At 40.7% G+C, this 26,455-nt stretch overlaps 1 protein-coding gene across 15 annotated transcripts in view; it reads right to left on the reverse strand.

The window, feature by feature from the left end:
- The window catches only part of OLFM4 (olfactomedin 4), a 50,827-nt gene that overhangs the window by 12,253 nt on the left and 12,119 nt on the right, over positions 1 to 26,455 (reverse strand). For 5 of the 15 annotated variants that reach the window (XM_064713832.1, XM_064713823.1, XM_064713851.1 and 2 more), the window contains 5 exons: positions 26,187 to 26,291; positions 24,113 to 25,553; positions 10,873 to 10,962; positions 8,588 to 8,665; positions 4,822 to 4,974 (listed from right to left, as the gene is read on the reverse strand). In XM_064713832.1, the coding sequence (XP_064569902.1) occupies positions 4,822 to 4,974; positions 8,588 to 8,665; positions 10,873 to 10,962; positions 24,113 to 24,385 (594 nt within the window). In that variant the 5' untranslated portion in view covers positions 24,386 to 25,553; positions 26,187 to 26,291. Of the gene's footprint in view, positions 1 to 4,821; positions 4,975 to 8,587; positions 8,666 to 10,872; positions 10,963 to 13,065; positions 13,196 to 24,112; positions 25,554 to 25,920; positions 26,292 to 26,455 lie in introns of those variants that run through there. The other 10 variants (XM_064713886.1, XM_064713893.1, XM_064713904.1 and 7 more) reach the window with 5 other exon arrangements.

Consider the following 26,455-nt stretch of genomic DNA (forward strand, 5'->3'; position numbering starts at 1 on the left):
GAAAAAAAACCACATTTCTCAAATAATTCCTTTCAATCTTGCTTGAATCCCTTGGGTACCAAAGAGGAGGCATGGGAGCTCATAGCATGGAAATTAGTAAATTATACAGGGATGTGGATTAAGGAGGAGAAGCATAAGAGTAAATCCTCTGTTCAGAAGTATAATTATCAATAATGGCACAACTACACCATCAATCTTAAGCCACTACAAAAGCCCTGCATGGACATACATAGTATACACCAAAACCAGGATGCTCAGTTGCATGTATTTAAATCTGCGTTTGAAACAGATCTTCTGTTCTAAATGTGTGCAGCCAGGCTTCAAGCTGCTCAAAACTGTCGAGTTTCCACAAGCTGTAGCAGAAGCACCCTGGCTCACAGCACTGGATGCTCTAGATCTCCCAGATCAAGCCAGGATAACTTCAAGTCATTGATTTAGGAATCAAATGTTATATAATTCAAGTTACACAATTAAGAATCAAAAAAATAACAGCCTGAAAGACCTAGACCTAGTTCCTTGTTACTGGCTAGCAACAGTGATAGCTGGGATCCTTTGCCATAGCTGCCACCATCATCTGGTAGGGAATAGCAAGAACCAATCCTTTTGGAAAAGTCAGCAGTTCTTGGACCTCACACTTTTAATGATCACCAAAATGAGTTTGTTGTTGAAAGACAACCTGTAAAAAATCATTTGGAAAAATTATTCAAAGGTGAATGTTTAAACTGTGGGTCTAGAGTTTGTTCAACAACAACAACAAATGTTAGGATATTATTACAGCCTGAGAAGTATGAAGCAAGTCCATTTTTGAACAAAATTGCACTGCTGTGTGAAGCTATGTCTATCACAGAGGTATCTGGAAATCTGTCCAGGTATTAATAACCTTTCTCACAGTAATACTGGAAATAATTAATGAACTTTCTCACAGTAATACTGGTAATAATAATGCAATACAGACCAAATCTACAAACCACTGAAATAAACAGACTGCTGGAATTAATGATGGCTACTCATTAGTGAGCAACCTGTGAATTAGAAGTTTTCTCCAGGGTTTTCAGAGCCTGGACAAAATGCTGAGGGCTGGAACAAGGCATACATAGTTATTTCAGCCTTGACTGCAGAATGCAGACCTCAAGTTCTCCTCCCATATTAGAGGATTTTCACTCAGTCAACCATCTAGGTCATTTAAGGACATGTCAACAGCATCCAGCAGAGTATAGCTGAGCCTGAACCAGCACCATCACTCTGCAGTGCTCTGCACAGCCACACCAGCGTCGCAGAGAGCTTAAGCTAATAGCTCCCCTGGCGAATTATAGGACAAATAAAATTTTCTCAGCAGTGCTGCACTAACAGGTCTACACTGCTTTTGCAGATAAATCCAGCGCATATGTTAAACACTGCAATGCTCTGTGCGGAGATTCCTGCCTGCTCAGATCTGGTTTAGGAGTTTCTGCGGTTTAGAAATATCAGTTGAAAAAAGAACACAATATTGCTCTGTTGATTGGCAGATAGATTTAAGCAGCTTGTAATCCCTGCTCTTCTACTGCACCTACCTGCTAGAGACTGCCTGTAGTCTCTTGACAGGCTGGCACAGAATTTCTGTGCATATCCTATTTTTAGGGATACAGATCAATAACTGGTACTGATTGCTGCTGCATTTGTCATAAAAGCCTCAAGTAGGGTACAATGAGTGCATAGGGCCTGGATTAGCCCCTTATGGGAAGAAAATTGAACCATGTGAGGAACATATAAGGGGAAAAATCCTCAGTTTCAGTTTTTCCTCATTCCAAGCATTGTCACCTTCGTTTAATGAAAAGGGCAGGAAAAATCTGCAATGCTCATTTAGTGTGTCATTTACCTGCAACTGGTATTTATCAAAACAGGTTTTGCAGCATGCAAGCAGACACTTCCCCAGCACACATTTGGAGAGTACAGAAGGGGGAACAAAGGTGCAAGATGAAGATGTAAAAGAAAAAAATGTGAGAGGAATGAGGGAAAATAAGAAAGAAATTACAAACCCAGCAACTTTCTAAAATCATTCAGCCCAGGACACTGGCTTAGAGCAGGTTTGACTTCTACAGATCCATAAGGAGCAAGGCTGGCAGTCTGCCTTCTGAGATGGAGAAGAATTCCATTGCAGGTCAACCTGTTTTGAAAAGCAGGGGGTTTTGCCCCTGCTTCTGTTAAGTCAGAATGTTGTGGCCATTGTGAGCCATGTTCTGAGGCACTTTCTCTCCTTGTGATCATGTACTGACCCATCCCTGTTACAGAATTGTCCTCTCCCTTTTCCTATTGAGAGGAACAGCCGATTTCCACTTTGCTTTAAAAGGTTAATTTTCTTCTGTAATCATAATTATGCTGGCAAAGGTTGATGCGACAGAGGAAAAATTAGTCTGGTATTTTCAGCCTACAGTTTGTACTCACTTGGCACATGAGAGCATCTCTTTATCTGCAAGCTTCCTTGCCTGCTGATTCTATAAAAGGACCCCCTTGCTTTTTGAATTAGCCAACAATCAGGCAAAAGGTTAATGATTCAATCAGGTTGTTTATCTGGGACTTTTAGCACATGGAAAGCATCCTTAAAAGGGTCCAATCCTGCAGCTCCAATCCAGGACAAGTTCCCATGAGTTTCAGAGGGCGTTTTAGAAGAGCAACAAAAGCATGGATTCTCAGAGCCAAAAAAGGAAGCATTCAGTAGAAAGTTCCACTTCTGTGGTGAGACTGGGTTATGTCTGAATGCAATTCCCTAGGAATTTGCTCAGGATCATTTCTAATAATGATCAATATTAAAAGTTTGGGTTTCCTCCATTTCATTATTTCCTGGTCTCTATGAGTATAATTATGACTGAATTAAGATACAGGATTGCATAAGAAGCATTTTTATACAATTTGAAAGGTAAAGAACTTTTGAGCATGGAGATTTATGCATGACAGGATCTCAGAATACTTAAGTTCAGATATCAATAAGGCAATGCTCAAAAACTCTCTTCTTTCTATAAAAAATAGAACATTATAACTGAGAAATCTTACACACATCAATTTACACCAAAATTCAATTTCTGACCTAAAGTGTCTCTGTGCCCATATCACACCAAAGTATATGTCACACTTCAACTAGATGCATTGTAACACTGCTTGGCTGATTGGTCTCGACAGGATGAAATTCAGTGAAGCCTGAGTTAGGTCAGGAATTTTCACTGTCTGCAGCAAGAATTGCAAGTCAAGGTCAGTGTCTACACTGTGGTACACTGCTGGGCATGGAAGGGTGACAACAGCCACAGCAGCTGACACCAGCTGGCAACCTAGACATTAAAGTCTAGGGTGGGGCTGAGTTCTTGCCCTGAATTTAGAGATGAGTTCCAGGTACAAATCTGGACACCTTATTTTAGGTATCTATAGCAGTAACTTGTGTTTTTATATGAGCAAGATGTCTGAATTCATTGGAGAGCTGAGGTTGTCCACACAGAGAGGTCAAGCAGCACTTGAGATGCTCTCATATCTTCCTGGCACTAGCCTAAAGGGAACATGCACCATTCTGAGTAAAATACCAGTAAGAGATAGGTTACACCAGCACAAGAGACTGGGAAAGGTGACACACAACCACCTCGAAGAATCATGCCAATGATTCTTTAGCTAGGAATCATGTCCCTCATCCTATTCCCCAGCACAATTACTTTCAGATGCTGGCACTGACCACAGTGGGAACAGTAGTGGGGCCTGAAATCTCAGGGGTTTTCATGGCTCATGAACCCTGAGCTGCACTTCCATGCTCCAAGGGATCAGGTAACTCCTGCGCTTGGAGGCAGCAGGACTTATGTCAGTTTGTCCTTCATATGCCTGCTGACAGCTGAATGTGTTTCACTGCTAGCTCCAGCTCTTTCAAAACAAACTATTTGAACTGAAAGATCTTACCACAGAATCCTACGCCTGTTGTTGTGGGTTTTATGCACAACTTCTTATCTGTTCTTGATTATACCAGAGGAGGGTTATGAATATTTATGATTAGAATTTATAATTTAATGCTTTGCCTTTTCTGCTGATTAATTCAAGGACACTTTGTTTCTTAAGATGCTTGGTTTCCAAAGAAAACACTTTCTGCTGGACACCCAATCTGAATCCTGAATATTTATCTACCATAAAAAGTCAAAAGCAGACTCCTGTCTTCATAGGCAGCTTCACCCAGTGCACTTCAGCATGTGTAGGTTTGCCCGAGTTCCTCAAAAAATGGATCTCAATTCATGCAGCAAGCAACCAAAGCAGTGTTTGTCTTCAACAGAAATGCATAATTCAGCAGTCTCACTGCCACAGCATCAGATGTTGAAAAGAATGATTTTTTAAAATTTTTTTTATTTTTTCCTGTGAGAGAGGAAGCAGTGAAGGGGCAATTATTCACCTACTTCTTCACTCTGGACTGTGATGACCTTTCTCCTCTTTCCCTTCACTGCCTTCTCACAATCTGGCTGGCTTGATACAAATAATAACACATGAAAGAGCAGGAGGCTTGGCTTCCTATAGCATCGTGTAGCAATCACAAACTAATAGAACTGAGCCAAAAGAGGAAAAACATAACCATTCTTCCAAAACATACCATATGCCTCTAGCTGAAAAGGCCTAGAAAAGCGACCTGAGAATATTCAAATGTATGACATGTTACAATGTCAAAGATTAGAGATTTAGTCACCTTTCTCCTTGTTCTTACGGAGCTCTTTTTCCCACTCTTTTAAAGACACAGCACAGAAAAATGCTCACTGCTATACATTTTTGTAGGCAGTCATTCTTAAGAAAAGATACAAACGTTATTTTTAAGACAAAGGAACACCTTACTTTAGAAAGCTCTGCCTCAAACTTCTCCGAGAGCGTTGTGGCTATAATTTCCAGTTGCTCAGCCTTCTGCACTGGAAAGGTGGTATCTGGCAAGTACACAGAGCACTGACAAGTTCCCTCATCATTCACAGAGCCGGACACATTGGCAAAGAGCTGCAAAAACAAATTGGTAAGAAAAAACGTGTTAATATTCTTCTCTAGAATCAGTACATATTAATGTCTAGCAATAATATGAGTTGTGTCAATCATGAGATCAACAATTTCTTTATTAGTCATCTTTCACCTTTTTCTTCCAAGGAACTCAAAATATCTAGCAATTTTTATTACTCATCCTTACAAATCTCTCTAAAAATAGTTAAATATTGCTTTAAAGATTTTACCATTGGAAAAATGGAGACGTATAATAGTCCTTACTTTCCCAGTCTTATGAACAATGTTCCTCAGATAATGAAATAACTTTTCCAGCATATAGAAAAGCAGGCAACAGCAGGAAAATAATAATGTAGTAAGTTAGGTCATACAGCTATTATTCTGTTCATATAAATTGGAGAAATCATTTAGTCATTTACATCCATAGAGAAGAAAGCACTGAAATAGAACTAGTAACAGAGAATGTTAAAAAAAAATCATTTATTTGAAGATTTGCAGCCAGTCACAGCAAACAGAAGCATGCATTTAATTATACACCACTGAAAGGTGATGAATTAAATATGCAGGTTTGGCCTAGGGTAGATATTTTTATTTTGCTACAAAATATTGCTCATAACACCCACACATCACAGCTCGCCCATCCATCCTCGTGGATAGTTGCCAAAGCTCCTGCCCATGAATTGCCTTGTCCCAGTTGTCTGCATGCTCACAGCATCGTCACCAAGCAATGTGCATGAGGGACAGAAAGGTCAGGGCTGGCACCTCCTGATCTTGCCATAATTTACAGCCAAGGCACACTGTAGTCCATAAACACCAGGCTGAATACTGAGTGTGTTCAGAACAGTTCTTTTTGTTTGTACACAAAATGTTTCCAATTCATAAACCTATCACGAATTTATTAATAAAGGTATTTGATGTTACTTTAAAATATTCTGGCACACACTTCAATGCAGCTGCATATTTTAAAGCTACAGACTTGCTCTTTAAAAACACTTCTTTCTATAATCTCTTCTGCCTTGCAGAAATCCCAGTGTTATTCATGTGTTTTCTCTTTTTCTTTCCCTCTTAAAAATAAAAAAGCAAACAACAAAACTATGTCCTGAGAGATGACATTTCAGCACTTCTTCCCTTGCTTTTTCACAGTTGCTTTCAACTAATGCTTTCACTGAAAAACCAGCCCAGAACACACACTGATGACCAGCACCAAAGTTGTCTTGATCTGTGAGCCCAAAAAGAGATGAGCAGCAAGCAGGAATGCTCCCAGTTCACACTTCTGGCAACCTCTTTACTGCAGCCACAACAAACAGCATGCATATCATTTTGAAAGAAAGCATAGAAAGACATTTTATCTGTGTTATTCAAGCACCATGGGTGTTAAAACTTCACTCAGACTGCTGAAAACATTTAATATGAAAAGAAGCAGAGAAGTATCTCATGGCATTCCAGAATGTCCCAGCACATAACTTGCATTGATTTCTCTGCCGGCAGGTTAACAAAGCACTTCTGAAAATCCCACTGAGAACACATTATGTCTAAGTTTCCACATATTTTTGAAGATATGGCTACCAGTATGTAAATTACTATGAAAAATTAGTTCCTATGTCACTTAGTCCTCAGTGATTCCTCAGTGCCTTGGCATGGTTGGGATGGCAGGCAGGTTGCTCAGCAATAAAAAAGGAACAGATAGGAAAGACCAAAAGAAGAAATAAATGTGGCTTAGTGAGCATATGGAAGCTTCTTCAAGAGTGTTGCATATTAGCATGCTAATTTTTGTGTGGAAGGTATTGTGTAACACAAATATGAGTACATGTCTACAAGAGAGAGTATGCTATACATTGTATAGCAATAGTGTGTGGTGTACCTTTGTATGCATTATACACCCTGCTGTAAACTACACTCGCAACTGTATTATACAAATCAGTTTTCTAGACTTAGCCTGCCTATTTCATGATCTAAAAAAATCATTCATAAATGTATTCAGATATATCAAAAAAAAAAACCCTTGAACTCATGCTTTTAACCTCCCTGTGAAAAACAATCATTATATTTTAACATTTGAGCTAGAGGGAGCTTTGAGTTGAAGGCAGAGCTTCACTGCAGTAAGTGCCACTTATATTGAAGCCACCAGTTTCCCCAAAAGAGTGGAAACAGCCTGGGCAGACAGAACTGCTTCCCTTCTTCCACTGACATTACAAACATTAGGATCATGATGTTGACATGACCAAGAAGCATTGTTTAGTTAAAAGCCCCTTGGGTCAATAAGTGCTTCAATCAAAATATAATACCAGCCAAATGACAAGCATGTAACAAAAATTTCTTTCCTCATCCTGTAGAAAAATACATGAGATAGACTGCTACTTTTGATGGAGTTGTACGGTTTTTAAAGTTTAATAATTTATACAGAATGCTCAAAAGAGAGCAAACTGTCCTAGCCTACAGCAAGGACTTGACAGCAAGACTTCACTCTGCAAAATTGTTACATATACGCATTTGGAGCAATGAGAAATGCTCCTTCTCCACATCCCTTCAAATTAAGAAAGGGAGTAGGAGCAAGCAGTTACTAAGTTTTCTGAAAATCAGGAAATCTGTCACTGTAGCCTAGTGATATGCGCAGCTCTAAATCAGCTATTTGCTCATCCCAAGACAAAGAATGGGATCCACAGAAAGAACATAGCAGGGCCACAGCAGGGACAGAAGCCACTTCAGCTGGGCAAGGAAATGGATAAAGTTTGGTTCCTGCTAACCAGACTCGGAAAGAGAGCCCTGACTCCATTTAACTTTCTAAGTGCTCTACTGGAGCCAGAGACTCAACTCTGTCTCAAAAGAGGTCCCTCCACACACCCCAAATGCCACACTGGGCTTGCCTGGACATAGAGAGATCTGCTGTGAAGCTGAATGTGTGCTTTAGACGAACTCTCCTTTTGACAACAATCTGCAGGACCATAGAGAGCAATTGTGACCCACTGAATCTGCTCCATAGTGAACATGTTATGGAACAGTCACTGACAGAATGAGAGAAAAACTGAATTCTGAAATCTGCAGACCATGAACTTAAGCACTGTACCAGAAGGCACAGAAATAAGATTCAGGTCCGTCTATCGTCAAATAGCTAATAATATTTTAACTAGGTAAAATAGGGAGAATCAAGATTTTCTCACTCCCAGCAACCACAAGTGGGCAGACCCCTCAGAAGATACCTTCAAGGTTCTGTTCTGGTTTATGAGAGAAGACTTCCTTGGGGAGACTGTAATCACCAAACTGTTTGCCACATTGGCATTAAATCCCCAGGGCCCCATCTGTTTCAGGTCTCTGGTTTAGTTCAGCAGTTACAAGGTTAATGCCAAAATTTTGGATCTGCCTTAAGGCATTGAATGACATGGTAACAGCAGTGATAATTTTGGAGATTCACTACTTCCTTACGTACTGGATACACAACACAAAAATGCTTCTTCCAGGCAGCACAACTGGTTTGCCTGTGTCAGAGTTAAATCACTTAGCAACTGTGTAGCATTAAAAGAAAAGTACATAAATTCCTAAATTTTGTCTTTTCTGGGCTATATTAAATTCCTAAATTTTGTCTTTTCTGGGCTTTATTGAAGAATAGTAATGGTTATACCTTTGGGGAAGGGAGCAATTTGCCATTCGTATTCCCAGGCTGAGTCAGATATGGAAGCATCGTACTGAGATGACCAGTCTGAAAAGCAAAGGAAAGGTTGTTTTAGTGTGATTTTCTGCATATGGCACCATCCCTTCCCCACCAGATATCCCCATCCTGCAGCTCCAAAGCACTTTGGTTTTATTATGGGAGCTATCCTGAGCAACTGTAACATTTCTGATCTGCTGCTGAGGCGACAGTTTCCCTGGGCACAGTGTCACTTCACAGACACCTCTTCCTGAGGAAAGGCTCTGTGTGACCAGAGCAAGGCAGGGGACACTCAGCCTGTCCAGGAGGTGTGAGCTGAGGATGTGAAGGGCAGCTGTGGCAGATTGCATGGCAGTCTAAAAGGACAGTGCCATGCCCCTCTGCCCTAAATCCAGAGAATGCTGTCCTCCCAGCAGCAATGTCCCCTCCTCACCACCCAGCTCATGCCCCAGCCTCTAAGCAGAGGACTCACTGCCCTTTTCACACCAAGCTGTCAATCTGCGAGCTGTGATGGCTGGGAAGCATGTTCCACTCTGCTACTAGCACCATGGAGTTGACAGCATCCCACTGTGGAGAGAGAGCACCGGGAGAAGACACCACTCTGCCAAGGATACAGCCAGATCCACCCTGGGAGCTTTATAAGCAATAAGAATATACACATTCCCTTTAACTTCCATCTGTGGCTAATGCCTGCCTTCCTGCCACAGCAAGGACAGCAGCTGTCACCCTGGCACCATACTGGGGGTTACCACGGCCCCACACAGTGTGAAGAGCACAGTGCATTGCTGTGATGCAGCACACTGTCACCCGTAATGGGATCTCTCCAAAAACTGTGCCAAAATGGGAACTGGAGCAAGACACCCTCAATGTCAACTGGTGTAACAGAAGGAGCATCAAATGGGCTTCCCCTGCAACAGGACACTCACTGCTGGGTGTTTCTGCATTTCCCAAATCCCAGCTGGAACCCTGCTCCTGAGCCAGGGGATGGTGGGATATCCAAATGGCTGGCAAAGGGCAGCTCTATTAAGCAGTGTAAACAAGCTTTGTGGGACAATTTGTCAAATAAACCCTCTTGAACAGGTACTTGTGTGCTTATACAATTACACTGAGCATGATGGGCAGCTGGTAGCAATTAACAGCGTTAGGGCAGAGAGCATCCCAAATTGTGCAAATTACACAAACTCATGACTACCTTAAAGCTAAGCAGACTAAGGAGGACTTTTTCCCCTATTAACTTTCTATCTTCAGTTTATCAACATATATTTACACCTCCATCTTGAATTTTGCAGCTTTTCATTCCTTGAGCAGATAAAAGCACCTTCCCAGGAGGTGCTACCTTCACTCCCTGCATCCACAACACTCCCAAACTTAAAGAAAAATGTAACTAGGGGCACACAGGACTTTTCTGGTTGGTGAATAAACTAGATAAATTAGGAAGAATTACCAGGAGCCAAAATGTCTTTTTTCTTAAATTTTAGCTAATAAATACCAAAAAGGCAGTCATTTTTGATCAAACAAAACCAAAATGCTTTGCTTCATTTGAAAAATTTCTTAAGATATTCACAAAATCTTTTCTTGAAAAACTGAAGCCACATTTTAAATTGGAAAAAAAAAAAGGACAGAACAAAATCAAAACTATCTTTCATTAATATAATTTTTTGCTTTTAAAAACACATTTTTCAAAGTTTTCTCCTCCCCCCCTGAATTTGATGCAGCTTTTGGTTGGGGATTATTGTGGGGTTTTTTTCTGATTGATTTGGTCTCCTTTGAGTTTCTCTCTTGCCCATCCAGATACAGTTTTTTAGGGAAGAGGGAGAGCATCCAACAATAACCAACCAATATGGCTTTCATGTACCCGGTCACAGAGTATGACAGCAATCATGCAACTGGGAAAGCTCCCACCTTCCAGTTCCTTCCACATCAAAGATGAGGATCTGTTCCTGCTATAACCCCTTGCTAATTAATTAGAAGCTACACAGAGCATTTAATATCCACTCAGATTCTCACTGGGAGTTGCACTCATCTAACCAAAGGCAGAATTTGACTCTGACTTTAAACCTGTGCCTCACTTTTACATTTATTACGCAGTCCCTATGCATTAGCTGGGGGAGGATGGAGGAATACTTTAAACTTTCTCTATTCAGAGACCTCAACATTTGTAAAATAATTTTCCAGAAAACTTCAAATAATTTTCATCAATCTAAACTAGGTGAGAAGACAAGAAGTCACCGTAGCTCAGGTTATGACCCCCATCTTACCACTCCTGTTGCTGCTGTCGTCTCAGCCAGAGAACTCACGCCCTGCATGAGGAAAAGCACAGCCACCAGTGTGTGCTTCATCTTCCCAGCCTGCAGATGTGACAGCAAAGGGAGAAAGGGTGCCTTTTATAGTACAGTCTGGGGATTTCCCCACCAAACCTTAAGGAACTTGTACAATATTTTTACAGGTTTTGGATAAATGATGTCATAAGCTCATATAATAACCAAATTACTAACGTACAAAGAACACCAGTTACCATCATAAATTAACTATATCCAATTTTCTAACAGGAAACCTTTTCCATGGGGTACAGTATCTGATCCTAATCTTGATTCTATAGAACATCAGGTGCTTATTTGCTATGAGAGGTAAACAGACGTTCCCCTTACAGTGACTCAGTCATAAAAATCCTTGTAGATTATTTGAAGATTCCTTCAAAGTTGTGCAGACAATACACATCATTGTGGTATTACCTCTTACATGTACAGAAAAGAGCAGGTCAGGCTAGACTGTTCACACACCAGAATCATGTTTCTCTTGTCCCATAGGTCAACAGACCTTTGCCAATAAGTAAAATACACTGAGGTCTCTACAGCTTTTCAGTTCCCTTAATTTTCACATAGCACAGGTGGGACACAGATTACCTCCCATTTCATTCCCAGCAGGTTTGTGAGTCATATATTAACACTATGTGCCTATTAATGCTTACTTGTGCGTTAACACTGTGTACCCATCTATGCTTACTCCCCTGCTCTCTTTTCACAGGGCTGCATTCCACCTGACCACAATGATTCACTGTCCTGTCTCCAGAGCACTGATCCAGAGAGATGAAAAAAGGTCACACACAATTAGGATGGCCCCCACACTCCCCAGCTGTGACACACCACCCTATGAGAGCCAGCAAGCTGCCTGCAGTTCCCACAGCACCAAACCCACCGTGGGAATTCTCCACTTCCAACAAGCTACTGCCTTGATAGAGTCAGCTGCAAACCTCCTGTGCAAAACAAACTAAAATTTCTCTGCCGAGTTCTTCGGATCACTGGGAAAATGAGTTTGGGGTTTGGAAGAAAGGTTCTAGTTGGGACTAAGGGAATGGCTACATCTATGCACTTATAAAAGTCAAGAAGTTTCTAGACCAAAACACGACCACGACAAAACATCATTTTTCTTTTCCTTCTTCATTCTGTCAGACTTAGTTGTTCTACTGAGTCAGCAATAAAAGGCTGCAGCTGTGCCTAAGTGAAGAAAGGGGTTAGGAATCTCTTACTGTTTTCCAGAGTTGGTGGGCAGAGGTCAGGGCAGGAGCAGCAGTAATTCTGTGCTGCCTCATATGAAACTCACGTCCCTGGTGAGGAGCTCTTAGGGCTTCCTAGAACTACCATAGCATTATCATCTCCAGGTGGCAATGGGAAAGCTGAGGCTTAAGGCAAATCCATACTAGAAAATTCTTGAGAGAAGCCATGTCCATTGGAGTAAGTAACATGTTTTTTAACCACAGCTTTGCATAAGCATAAGCTTCCTGACATATTCATAAGGCTGGCAGCAGCATCTTGCAGGGTAAGGATATAATAACTTCTTGCAAAGACATTTTTTCACAGCAGAAGCTGCATCTCTACTGGTGAATTTCATGGCTAGTAATTCAAAATAAGATAGACAAGACCTGGAAGGCATGTGATAATGTGTAAGCAAAAAGAACCAGAGCCATGCTGGTAGAGCAAGAAAATGAATCCAGGCTTCCTCCTCTCAGGTTACAGCAGCATGCTTTCCTGTGTAAATCACAGTGCTGTCAAGGGAAGGGAGAGACTGATGCTGTAAGTACAGTCAGGAATAAAGCCCTCAGCTCCAAGAGAAGCAGATTGGCCTGTCAGAGCAGCTGAAGGCTGTGAAATATCCTTCACAATATTAAAAAAACTCTTTGGCCACACCAGAGCAGAGTTCAGGTGCAAACCAGCACACACATGTTGCAGACAACTGGTAAGCCTAAGCTGCCCACCGGAGTAGCTCCTCTCTCAGGGTGTGATAGCCTGATATTGCAGAATTGCCACTTCCTTCCCAGAGTTTGGGGAGTTTTTTTGAGTGCACCAACTGATCTCCATACAAAACCAAAGGAAACTCTGGAAACAGATCACTCCCAAAAGGTGTCATGGATGAAGGTTTGCTCTTTATTGGCCCCTGCCTGATGCTAACCAGCTCTTCAACTCCTGACATCAGCCCTTCTATCACATCCACTTGTTATGAAGATGCCACCCTGGTAGTCTTCAATCCATCCCTCAGGTTCTTTCTGATGCTCCAAGCAAAAAGAAAGATCCACACCAAAAAGACCTACACAAACAAACACAGAAAAGTAATGATCACATCTTAGCACCAGAGGAGCTCTAAGAGGACAAATGTTTCACCGTGTGGATACAAGGGAAACCACTGGGCTGTTGCAAGGGAGCAAGCTACGAGCAGCATAGCAACAGGCCACTTTTCCTGAGGCCCAGGCATTATTCCAAGGGGTGAATGCATTTAGCATGACAGATGAAGCAGCAAGGGAAAGCACAACACAGAGACACAGGTAAATCGAGCTGACAGTGCAGATACATCTGTGTATACAAAGACTCCAGGTTAGTAGCAGGCTCCATGCTCCTTGTCCGCTTGCAAACTGCCTGAAGGCAGCTGCCCACGGCATCTACAACCCCACTGGCCTTGCCAAGGCACCACAAGTCCCACTGGCTACAGAGAGGGCAACTTTGCAGCACACACAGCCACACTCACAGGCTCCACTGCGTAGCAAGCAAGTGGAATTTTCTAGGCAGCTTTGTGCTGTCAGCATAGACAGAGCATAGAGTTCAGAGCCCGATATCTAATCAGGATAAAAACCTGTTTTCTGAGCAGAACAGTAAGTCTCTGTTCTTTCCAGAGGCTGGGACTGCAAATCACCCACAAAACATGAAAGTTTCTCAATAGCCTTATGTTTAAAAGGCAATTCCAAGACAGGAAGCAAATATTGGCTAAGTAATGACAGTTAATCTGTTGCTTTGGCATTTTCCGCAATATTTGTGTTTGCGCATGACCTCGCAGAGACAGTGGGGACCTACATTTTTATTCCTAATTGAAGAGTAATTAATACTAAGTAAAAGTACTTTCTCTGGATCTGTGTAGAACTCCTAATCTGAAAAAATAACTTAGATTAATTTTCTACATTTTAGAGGAGAGAAACTGCCATGCACAACGAGGAGATCCATTCTGACACCGGCAAGACTATATACAATCACGAACAACTAACTATGAATTCCAGCAGAAACTTTATTTATATGTCATATAGGAAAGTTGCACTTAAGAATTTCCACTTGGGAAAACAGGGAAATAAAAGGATTTTCTCTTGGTAGAGCTGCACCCTCACCAGTACTTCCTTGTTTGCAACTGTCCTAGTGGGAAATTCAGGACAAAGTCCCTTCTTTTGCAACAGACTTTGTCTTTGATGTCAGTGGGAGGTGTACAAAAAATGCCTTCTCAAAAAGCACACTTATGTCTCTCAGACACCTGTTCAGCAGAGACCTTCTCAAACCAGGCTAACTTATCACTACTTTTATTACAGCTCAGATAAATAATAATAATGATTAATAATAATGATTAACAGAGAGATAGGTGATTTATATCATTTGCTCTCTAAAGCTCAATCCAAGGTCAGGGAGTCAAGTATTACTTGATCATGCTTGGTGGTATGAACAGTTTCCCATCAACATTTGGAAAAGATACTATTTCCCTGCCTTAGAGCCATGTTTTGCAATCATATGCATTAATAAGACTGAGAGGCATTCAACTATTAGAGAACAGGGACCACATTAAGCATGCAAAAATGCAGGCCAAAAAAAAGATACTTGTCTCAGTTTATTAGGCCAAAAGCAGGATGAATTGAATGTAGGTTATGTATCTTGGTGGTTCTATCTATCAAGTCAGCACCCACATATATGTTTATCCTAGCTGATGTCACAATGTCAAATTCTTTCTGAATTGTTTACTACATTCCCAGGACGGGTGTATGGCCTGCACTTTCTTAAAACAAGAAAATAAAAACCAGTGGCTCCGAAGTGGGATATAATACCTCACTGTGCTAACTTGCCAGAATGGTTCAGACAGCAAGTACTGCACTGCACATTACATTTTGCAAGTCTAATGTAAAAGAATTTCTCCTGTTTGCCTGCAGACGCGATAAGACTCCGAGCCTCGTGGAATCAGCATTTCAGTGTATGTCGTCCAGTACCCTCTGTACTGTGGATTTAGCAAAGCTTGCCTAAAGCTTGTTAAATCCCTCCTCCCACCAAACCACGTATTCCTGAAGTAAAGCCAAAAATATGGAGAAAATGTTAATTCAAATTCGCCCTATGATACAAGAACATAGCAGCTAATATTCCTTTTTATTTTCTGAAGGTGTTTCTTTCTGGAAATAATGAGTCTGGCCGCCTTTGACTGTAGGATCATCCTGCAGTGAAATAAGGAGGTTAGGGGGGTCAGCTTTCTTCACTAAGGTTTTGTGGAAAATTTGTCATCATGAAATCCACCTATTTCATGATACCAGTGTGCAACATAGACCTGTTTTAGTCTGCTAATCCCTTTACAAATTGCTTGCACTTTTTCCCTCTCCAAGTGATTCACATTTTTATGCAATATATTTTGGTGTCATCTATCATAAAGCTCATCTATTTGGAAGACATTATGCAAATACTTTCATTTAATCCCTTTATCAGTAGAATGTCAGGTTAGTGTTTTAAAAAACATCCCTCTGGGCCATGTTCAAAATAAGAAAGCGTATGGGAAAATATTAACACCTAGTTTAAAAAATATGTTGGTAAGGGCGAACCTCAGTTTTCTGAGACTGTAGGAAAGGGGCATCTTTCTGGAGCAGAATGAGAAACAGAATAGAATTTGCAGAAAGGGTGAAATTTGGTTTGTGTCAAATCAATCTTAAAATGGCCACAGACACCAACTGGGCTGATTCAACCACCAAAAAAGAAAGAAAGAAAGAATTAACCATAATGTCAAAAAAGAAAGACCATCAGTAAGAGAGACATAAGACCACGACAACAGCAGCTGAGATGCCACCAGTCAGAACAATGAGAGATTATTATCCACAGATTCTGTGGCTTGGCAAAAGAGCTTTTGTATCTGAAACAAGGCAATCCAGAGAATCTGGACAACCTGCCTGAGTTCAAAGCCCAAATGCACCAAGAAAGTATAGTCCTGGTCTGGAAGAACAGGAAGACAACAGGCAGAAGGGAGAGTGGATGCAAAATGGTAAGAGCATACATGAAAACTGGCATATTTTGTTAGAGAACATCAAAATGCATGAAAAGCAAAATCTAGAAGAGGAGTATAAGTGTGTATATATGAAACACTGACAGCAGTATCAAAATATGCTGGGGTGGTGAGTGAGAATCAATTCCCATTCAAGGATGCTTAAGAAGAAATAATTAATTCCTCAGAAGAAATGAGAGCAAACCCAGAGAACAGTGTATATTCATACAGGATGGCAAAGGAAGGCAGAAGAAAACATCCAGGAGAAGGAGTGTTAGAGGACATTTTGATTACAAAAGAAGTATACAGCTGCCTTGAGATTATGTTAGATCTTCATGGACAGCTAGCCACATGTATAAAGGCAGGAGAAACCTGCATGCAAATTTTTTTAAAGAAGAAGGAATAACTGCTTAACAACAACCTGGGGCAATGACAAGGCAGGGGACATGTTACTGCTGACAACAGAAAACTGCTCCTTCAAAAGGCATCTTAGAAACAGACCCAGCATGACATTGAAAGAAATTATTTACTTTGCTATTATGCTGGGGATAAATAATTTTCAAAAATAAAAGTTGACACACAATTAGAAAAGACCTCAAACTAATAATGGTTTTCTTCTCATCTGAGCAGCTATTTGTTCAGCACTTCGGTACACTGCACTTCAAACTCCCAGAGTCTTACACTCATTTCTGTCCCTTCCCCCTGAAAATGTATCCAGTGAAGAGAATTCTTACTCTCTCAAAAAAAGTTTATCCTTCATACATATGTCCCAGTCCCAAGGAACACAGGAACATGGCCTGGATGTAATCTGAGTCACTAATATGAGCCCAAACACTTACTGGCATCTATGTAATAAAGACTTAATACAGAAAGGTCCTTGAAACATCTGCTCCACACACCACCGTATCACAAGCCCCAACAAAATTAAGATCTTTATTCAAAAAATAAAAAGCCATTCCTCTAATGCCTGTATATGCCTGTGGCTGGTGAATATAAATGCAGCCACTTGGCCAGAGGGAAAAGGTTCCCAGATGCTTTTCACAGCTTTGCACACGGCAGGCAAACTGCTGCCTCTGTCAAGTTGCAGAGCAGCACCAGCAGCCCTGGCTGTTCTGTGACCAAGGAATGAGGCTCCAGCCCAGCCTTGAGGTAGCAAGTGTTAGCAACCCCTCTGCACCTCAATATGCAGAGCTAAGGGACAAGAAAGAAAATCTTCTCCCCCACAACAACCTCATGTCTGAAAGCTGTGGCACTCTCCTTTTTACTCCTCCTACTCATTTGGAATCTCAGATCAGGGTTGTCTTGACCAGCCTAAGGAGGTAATGAGACAAATGTGTTTTCATGATAGTTCTATAAATAGTTTCCTTTTAACAGATACAAAAAGACTCTCTTCCCCCTCTATAAGCCAAACAATGTAAAGTATTCAGTCACACCAAAAACATTAATGAACACTTTCTCTTCAATTGACAAAACCTTCTGGGCTTGGCATGGTTGCAAAAAAAGTCCTCCTTCAGCTTTTCATCTTCAGCCAGATATCACAACGAGGACAACAAGGAAAATATCTGAGCTGAAATAAGAGATGAGGAAACCTATAGACCATCAGCTGGATACAGCTGCAGCTTTGTTTAGCCTTTAGCATAGTGAATATTTTCACATTAATATTAGATATCCCTAAGGAGGCCTGTAGCATGCATTTCAAAGGCCTCTGATCCCAGGCAAGGAGAACATTCTCATCCCTTTCCTGTGGCATGCACACAAAAGTTAAACCAATCCTACACCTACTCACTCACCCTCCTCGGAGCACTGCATCATCATGGCATTATTACAACCAGGATCAAGGTGTGACCATTTTATCCTCCAACTGCCCAACACACTGCAGCACAGACCTGATCTATTCATGTCAGATGGGCTTGGTTACACAAATAGACCAGACCAGCAGCTATTCTCTTGACCAGTACCTTCATTTCAGCCACATTCACCATTCAGGGCAAAGAAAGCTAACATCCTAATAACACTTGACGCTGGAAAAGCAAGTCATCATTTGGTTTATAAGCTATTCAAATGTTCTGTTTTGCAGTACCTGTAGACATGGACATGTGTGCTCTGGGCTTTGCAACGGACACAATGATCCATTCTGACTAGATACATAATTTACATAATGCAAACTGTAAGCAATGCCAAAACAGCCCTGGTTTCCCAGAAATAAATAGATGGACCACACAAGAATGTGCTTCTTGGGCAGCACAAAGGGGAGTTATGCTCAGAGATATTCTCTGCAGCTGATTGACCTGAACTGTAAATATAGTGGCATGCTAGATTTCTGCAAACCTCAGGATGGCATAGGCACTGTGTCACCTGCAGCTGCTCTTATACAACTCAGACTACTTCTCAGAACAAATTAACATACCAGCTCTCAACTGTTCAGACAACTGAAGGAAATACAGTTGCCCAAACAGCCCTGGGGACCCTGGAGCAAAGCTTTCCTCCAATAATGCTCACACTATAACACACACCCTGATTGCTTTCTCCACTGTTGACTACTGCAGACTTTCTGTGGGCTCCAGAGTTTATTAGTCCAATCCATCCTCAGCTGCAGTGGGTTTAATCCAGTCACAGAGAGAGCACAGGTAATGACCCCTCTATTAAAACATTTACTAGGGCAAATGTCTCATTTTCAGTCCTTTGTAATACAGCCAAATTTCAAGTGTCTGAGCTCAGTGCCTGCCTTAATGATTTTTTAAGACTCCGGGGGACCAGAACAATTTTTTTGTTGCTGTTGCTTTGAGAAAAAGGTTAAAGGAGAACAGGCAGTTCTTCTGAATGCTATTTTTTAGCAGAATTCTGAACAGCCTCACTGGCATCCAGAGGAATCTGATATTCAAATGAACCTAGAGCAGGGGCTAAAAACCCTGCTTGTTGACCCCAAGAAAAATCTGATTTCTCTATAGAAAAATACCAAAGACACCATGAAAGATCACCTCTACAAGGAAGAAAAAAGAATGAGTCTATAGTTCTCAGATCCCAGGTGAGGCACTGAGCCACACCACCTCTCAGGCACCTTGACAAAGTGCTGCACCTCATTAATGTCACTCCAGCAGTGCTTATGTTGCATCCATCTGCTGCCCCGCAACAGCTTAGCAACCCCAAAACAAGAGTCAAAAAACCAGAACTGCATCCTCAATCACATTCCACTTCATATTCCAGTGTAACTCGTGAGTGAATCCAGGTTTGTGCTGAGAGAGTACACTTCTCACTGGAACTTGAATCAGCTGGTGCTGATATCTGCCACCCTGGCAGGAACTTCTGATGGACCAACTGTGATAAACAGCAGAGAAGTTGGGAAGTGATAACATCTTGAATTGCTATAGGTTGAATTGCACGTGAATGTGAGTTGGAGTGCTCACAAGAGCTTGCAAATGTAATTCAAAACATATGGTATGCTCTCCTGGGCTTGTTTACACCACAAAGTGTGTTTAAACTGAGATAGTGTCAGCTTTGAAGAAAACTAGTTTTGCCTCCAAATTTGAATAGGCTCTCTTATTTCAAAATAGGTTTAGTCTGAAATAGTTTAAATCCATACCTACTGGAGTTAAGCTAACTTAAAAACAAGACAATCAGTGGAAGTAGTGCACCTGCCAAGAGAATGCATTGCTGTTAACAGATATAGACAAGCCTAAAGAAGCCTAAAAACATATATCAAAAACAGGTAAGACTAGAGCATCAGATGAAATTATGGCCAAAAAAGAAAAAAAGTAGGGAAAAAAAAAATCAAAGTTGATTTTAAAAAAAGGAATTATAATGATGTTCAGTTATTTAAGCATTAATTTCTAGAATCACACTTTGTGTACCATTCTGAATAGTCAAAACAAATCTGAAAAAAAAAAATTATTTTTACCCACAGATCCAACCTCTGGAATCTATTTTTTCTTTACAGTCTCGATTTCAGCTTCTCCCTGAAGGTAAATGACTGTCACACCACAAACTTGACAAGGACCCATCTGCATGTCTATGTATTAAAAACTCAGTCCTCTTCCCATTAGACTCACAACGGCTGTTTTAGCAGTATAGCAGCTAATTTCCCATAGCGTGTGGAAGTTTGCCATTGGGTTTGAAATTTCCTGCCAGTTTGTGACAGTATTTATGCAGCTCTATCATTATGATATCACCAGGAGTCTGAAACAATAGTAAAATGTATTTACACAGAAACAGACTTTACCTAGTTACCTCAAAAATACACATTATATCAGAATAGTTCAATTAGTCCACAAGAAAATTATTTTATCTTCCATCATGAATGATTCTGTGCATTCCTTTATAATAATCATAAATTAATCCTCTATATTTTTTATCAGCAGTTTTTAAAGAACAGTATTAGCATCCTAGTCAACTAGGATCTCAGTTCTGATCTCTTCAGTTGTTTAATTAAAAAGTAGATCTTCACCCTTCTTATATATTAAGTTATAGACTCAAAATGAAAGTAGAAAGTCTGCCCCTCCTTTAAAATGCAATTAAAGTTTCTCAACTCATTAGTTTTCATTTTAATTGAAGTAACATTGCTCCCTGGGTTGTTTAAAAACGGGAGTGAAACATCCATCCATCTTCTTACACCACTTGTTCAGTTTCTGCCCATCTGGACTCTGTTCTCATTATCAGAGGCATGTCAACAGAGCTTGCTCAGTGCTAGTCTGAGGAGAAAGGAGGAAAACACTACCATCTTTATACACCAAGACAACCTGAAATCTGAGAGGCAAGTCGTGGCCATTCTTGGCATGATATTTCTACAGGTTCTGCCTCCAATTGTCCCCTGCATCACTCTGCTGGCAGTACCAACATGGCAACACAGCAGAAAATGTGACCCTCTCCAAGTCTTCTCTGCTCATACCTCAGCTTAAATGGCTGGAGGAGGCAAAGTCTGCACGCAGGATGGGTTACCCTTTTCTTGCTGTCTCTTTGGTTTGGATGGGGAAAGGAGAGCCTCAGGCAGGATCAGGAGTGAAGAACCGGCAAGGACTGCAGCGCCTCCCACACGGCTGAAAGCAGCAGCCCCAAGCTTCTAAGAAACAGGGTGTGCAAGATGGAATGGGAGAACCTGAGGCAACACAGCTCTCAGAGGAACAAAGCATAGCGTGAAATGAGTCTCAGAAGGGGATTCGCTTCCCCAGTTGGTTCAGGCACCCAGCCTGAGGGTGAGGTCATCTCTGCAAGCCCAGTAACGGGGCTGTCTGATGGCAGTGTGTGTGACAGGTCTCAGACCGTACCATAGGAAAACCATGGCTGAGAGATGCTTCCTGTTTCCCTGCTACACTCACTCCAAATGCGCTATAGATATTATACAAGCAGCTCCCTTCCGTTGGATTTGCTTGCACCTGTTATAATCTAATTAGGAGGAAATTGGACTTCCTTTGCTAGCATCATAAAAAGAGGCAACATAAACATATAAATCTTTCTCTCAAATTCCTTTTTCTTCTCTTTGAAATGCCAGAAGACTGCCCTGTGAACCCAATGTGCAATTCTATTTTGCATAACACGTTGAATAATGGATCAAGTTTATGTCTACCACAGATGAAAATCATGCTTTTTCTGAAATCCATTCACTGCTTCATGAACCCCAAATCCTCTAGGTGCTATACATTTCAACTGTCATAAATCCATGCAATGCTCCTGTGCATGGCACTATTCATTTAGACCACCAATTTAGTTAAATTGACAGATGTGAAAAGAACACATGTAACCAAACAGCTCCCCAGTGATCATACAGCTGCTGATGCTGAAGGGATTGCATGCTTAATTCAGTGACAGTCAGGCACTTCCATCCACATTTGCCACCTGCTGTCAATACAATGTGAGGAGGAGCTGTGCCACTCTCACGAAGCTTACTTCTATTCAACATTCCAAAAAGCTTTCTCAAGCAAATTAAGTGCAGTAGGTGGGATCCTGCACCCAGTTTCCCTGTGGCTCATAACAATCTCCCCACTGGTTTGATCAGGGCCCAAAGACCAACTCTTAAAGATGAGGAAAATGAGCATTTGGTCCACTTTCACTTTCTTTGCAAAACACCCTCGCGTGCATCAAAAATAACTCAATGAGAAAACAGACAACACACTGAGCAAAGGGTATTTATTGCCCTTATCTTTGAAATCTAGATCCTGCCACTCACACTACACTTCAACAGTGCAGTAGACTCTGCTTGGAGCTCTGGGCACTCAAAGTAGTTTAGGGACCTTCTCAAACTAAGCCAGACAAGGTATATCAAAGCAGATTATGAGGCCCCAATTCAGCTATGTCTTTAAGCAAATCCTTATGGCCCCTTAATGTAAGTAGCCAAGAGCTTTGACAGCTCAGGTCTTCAAACAGCAAGGAAGCCACATTTTAAAGCAGCACCACATATCTCTAAAATGACCATATGGCTCTTAATGTTTTCTGAAAGGCTTTTGTTTCACAATATGCATCAATTTATTGTGCAGCATCCAGTTTTCCACAATTTTTAGCACAATGAAAGTCATCAGGAAAAACTAAGTTTGCTTTTCAATAGAATGAACGAGATGTGTTCAGATTAGATTTCATTTTGGCATACAACAAAGAACAAATGGAGGATGCGCTTTCTTCACACAGAATTCACCATTGTCTCTCTCCAAGTGGGAGAAATGCCTGCTTTTATGTTCAAATCACCATAAATCAGCTTTCATCATGAACTTTCCGCATAATGTTAGCCTGCCCAACCACGTAAATAAATAAATGAATCAATGTAACATTGTTTTTATATGGCATATTGTCATCGTTCATTAGTAATTTAATTCTGCATGTGTTCTACAGTTTGATAGACAAGTTGTGCATGGGAAAAAAACCAACATTCTTAAGACTTTGGCACCTACAGCAAAGCTATTAAATTCATATTAATGCATCAAAATAAGTAATCAGCAACTCTGAAATCAGGTCATTCATTTTTGTGCCTAAATTTAGATCTAGATGATTAACTTTAGGCATTCACAGTTGAAAAATGTTCATCCAAATGTGTCATCAGGGAGGGTTGAATAGATTTCTAGAAGAAACACTTGAGAGAAAAATTCTAAACGATAACAATTTAGATGATAAACAGTATTATAATTTATTATTCATATAGTTCTATTGGTGTGCCTGGCATTCTAAAGGCAAGAGAAGAAATACAGCTAAATATGTTATTCTAAATATACTTTAAAGGCTAGAACTAAGGCTATAAAGATTTAGAACACAATTACTGGTGTTTAGCTGATTGTAGTATTTTTCAAAGGAAAGGATTTAAATAACAGATTTTTCTCCTCTGCCCTTTGAAAAGGTAAAATAATACTTGTGAACCTAAACATCATAAAACAAAGTTTTCCAGCTTTGACCTATATCCATAAAGATATTTAGATGTTCAATTTTTATGTCAACATCCAACTTCACCTTGGTATCAAGGGATAAACAACCGGAAACAGGGATGGGATTCATCTCTAAAATAAGTAAACAGCAAAGTAATTCCAAGGAATTACATACATTAGTGTTCTAAGGCAAGGGCCTTGGAAAGATTTATGCTATGACTCTCTGTTAATCAGAGAGGAAAACAGATAGCTAGTTTCAACTGGACTTCTGACTTTCAGAGGTGAAATAAATCCTTTTATTGGTGCCTACACCAAAGCTGGTATTCTTTCACAAAGATTTATTGATTTTGGATTGAAGCACACAAAAACTCCAGCATTTCTAGATGCTAAAATTCAGGAATATTCAGTACACAAAAATACCATGGTTTTGCATAAAAATTCATGATGTCTCAAGGCCAAGAATAAAGTATTTTAGTAGAGACTTTATAAGTGTCAACAAACTTTTCAATGGGAGCAGTCACACTCTTGACAAAGCAAAAAGCAAGTGTTCACTTGAACAGAGGGGAGAAGACATGAGCACCAAGAAAAGATGTGCTTCTTTTTAAAGATGTGTTAAACAACTCACATTCCTGGTGAATCCCACTCCTAGAAGGCAGGCAGTGACCAATTGAGTTTCACTCCGTGACAGCTTCTGTGTCTGGCATCCCAGCCAGTTAGTACAATGGATTGCTCTTCCTAAGGATCTAACAGCACTAATGAAGAGGTACTGAACAAGTCTAAATGCAAAAGAAAATGCATTATAGCAGGGGCATTCACAGAAATAACTTAATAAAAACTGCCCATTTTGCAAAGAGGAAGATGGATGTTGTTTAACGGGGTCTTTTTGTCCGTAAAACATTCACTTCTATCCCTCTAGCAAAATGTGTCACTGTATGTTACAGAGAACTCGTTCCTTTTGTGTCTAGGGACAAAACAGTTGCGGTGTAAAATTTCCCCATGAAGACAGTAATGAGCCCAGAACCTGGAAAACACTTTAAATGTGCACACACCTGGATTACAGACAAGAAGAAATGCTTACAGATTCAAATCCCTCCTTGCTACCGCTCCCTGAGATGACACAGGCAGCAAATGACCTCTTAAGTCTACCTTTAGCAGGGACACTTGATTTCTTGTGGAGTGTTGCAGTGTTGGACAGAAGACATTCTCAGTCAGTACACATGGCAAAGGTGTGGCATGGTAAGGCTCAGGAATCTGTTAACTATCAATGATGAGGCCACCAAATCCTTTCATAAATGGGGGAAGCATGAGCTAGTTCAGAGACGATCAAGTCTGTATAAAACAGGCTAGCTGGATTAACTCTCTCTCTCCCCCCACTGGCAGTGGAGTCTAGAGGCAAGCTATCTACTTATAGGCTAGACACCTAATTTTTAGACAGTAATATTTAGGTAAGACTAATGCAGGAAATACCCTATAGCAACTTTAAATTAGGGTAGATTAAGGGTGTGTTTTGCTGAAACAAAAGTAATTCTTGTAATCTGCTTTCTGAAACAAGGAAAGTAATGAAAATACAAGCAAACCAATATATGAGAAGCACACACGTCTCACATCACCACAAAACAGCATGTAAAGGCCTGCTACCCTCACAGCACAGCTAAACAAGCCAGGGAGCAGCTGGTTACCAAATCAGAAAAGCACAAGCTGTCAGAACTTTCCTGACAGCTCCCAACTTCTGCAGGACTCCTCCCATGCCAGCAGAGCCTGTCTTTGCACAGTGCATTTCCCACCAGCAGGCCATACAGCAGTATAGTAGGGAGGGTGCCATGGATACAATGCCAGCTCCTGATCACACCATCAGAACAAAACTGACTACTTTTCCAGTGCTCCCAAGCAGCCTCTGATGAGGAACGCCTACTGGGAGTTGTCATTTTGATAGAAGGCATCAATGACCCACCTTCTCTGACTGACACCTCTGGCAGAGGTCCCACTCTTCCCTCCATTGTCTTGCACATCTTTGATGACAATTATTAAACTCTGACATCCTCAGAGCCCTTCCCACTCAGGCCCTCCTTGCAGCAGAGGGAAATAGCAATAGTGAGACTGAATAAATCTGATGCAGTGAATATCACTTTTCTTAGGACTGGTCCAGAGAAAACACAAAAAATAGCTTTTCATCAGTAGTCTCCATAAATATTTTTTGGGTCCAGCTAATCTAGGCCCAGGACAAGTATTTTGTGTCTAACTAGGCAAACCATGCTCTAAAATCAATATAATAAAAATTCATCTTAGAAACAGATAGCATTGCTTGAAAATTGTAGTGATACTTTACAGTAACTCTATTACAAAGAACATAGAGAAGTAAAGTTTAATTATTCTATGTTTTAAACAATTTTTTTACTAACTTTTGTAATTTTATGTAAATTTTTGACCACTTACAAAGGCAAATATTCTTCTTTAACCCGCTCAGTGTTGATGGGAAAACAAAATAAAGAGGATGTTTGTAGTTAATGGCTACATCTGGGAATGCTGCAGCTCATGAGCCAAATTGATATTATTTAATTGAGTGTCGTCTACCACCAGTTAAATACAATCCTCATAGTTCCCATGCTAAAGAGCTTGAAACTGGGCATATTTGAATCAGGGTTTTAAATTTTGTCCTTCTTGTCTTTCCAGACATTTAAAAGGAAATGGTAATTTCTAACCATAATGAGTAATTCTGCTGCCAAGCCTCTAGGATGGAAAGGAAGCAGTCTTCATACTTGCAAGGCCTTCAGATAGTTAAGAGCAAGAGATGTAACCCCAGTGACCTGCAACATTAAATGAGAAAACATAAGCTCAGTCTTTCAGCTTTTATTTTTATGCACTCTGAATCTACAATTAGCTCAATTCCAAGCATCTGGTCTTTTTAACCCCATACATTCAAAGGTCATTTGATCTTTTACCAGTTAAGTTTTGCTGATACAACAAACAT

Source organism: Zonotrichia leucophrys, chromosome 1 (genome assembly GCF_028769735.1).
Source record: "Zonotrichia leucophrys gambelii isolate GWCS_2022_RI chromosome 1, RI_Zleu_2.0, whole genome shotgun sequence".
NCBI lineage: Eukaryota > Metazoa > Chordata > Aves > Passeriformes > Passerellidae > Zonotrichia > Zonotrichia leucophrys.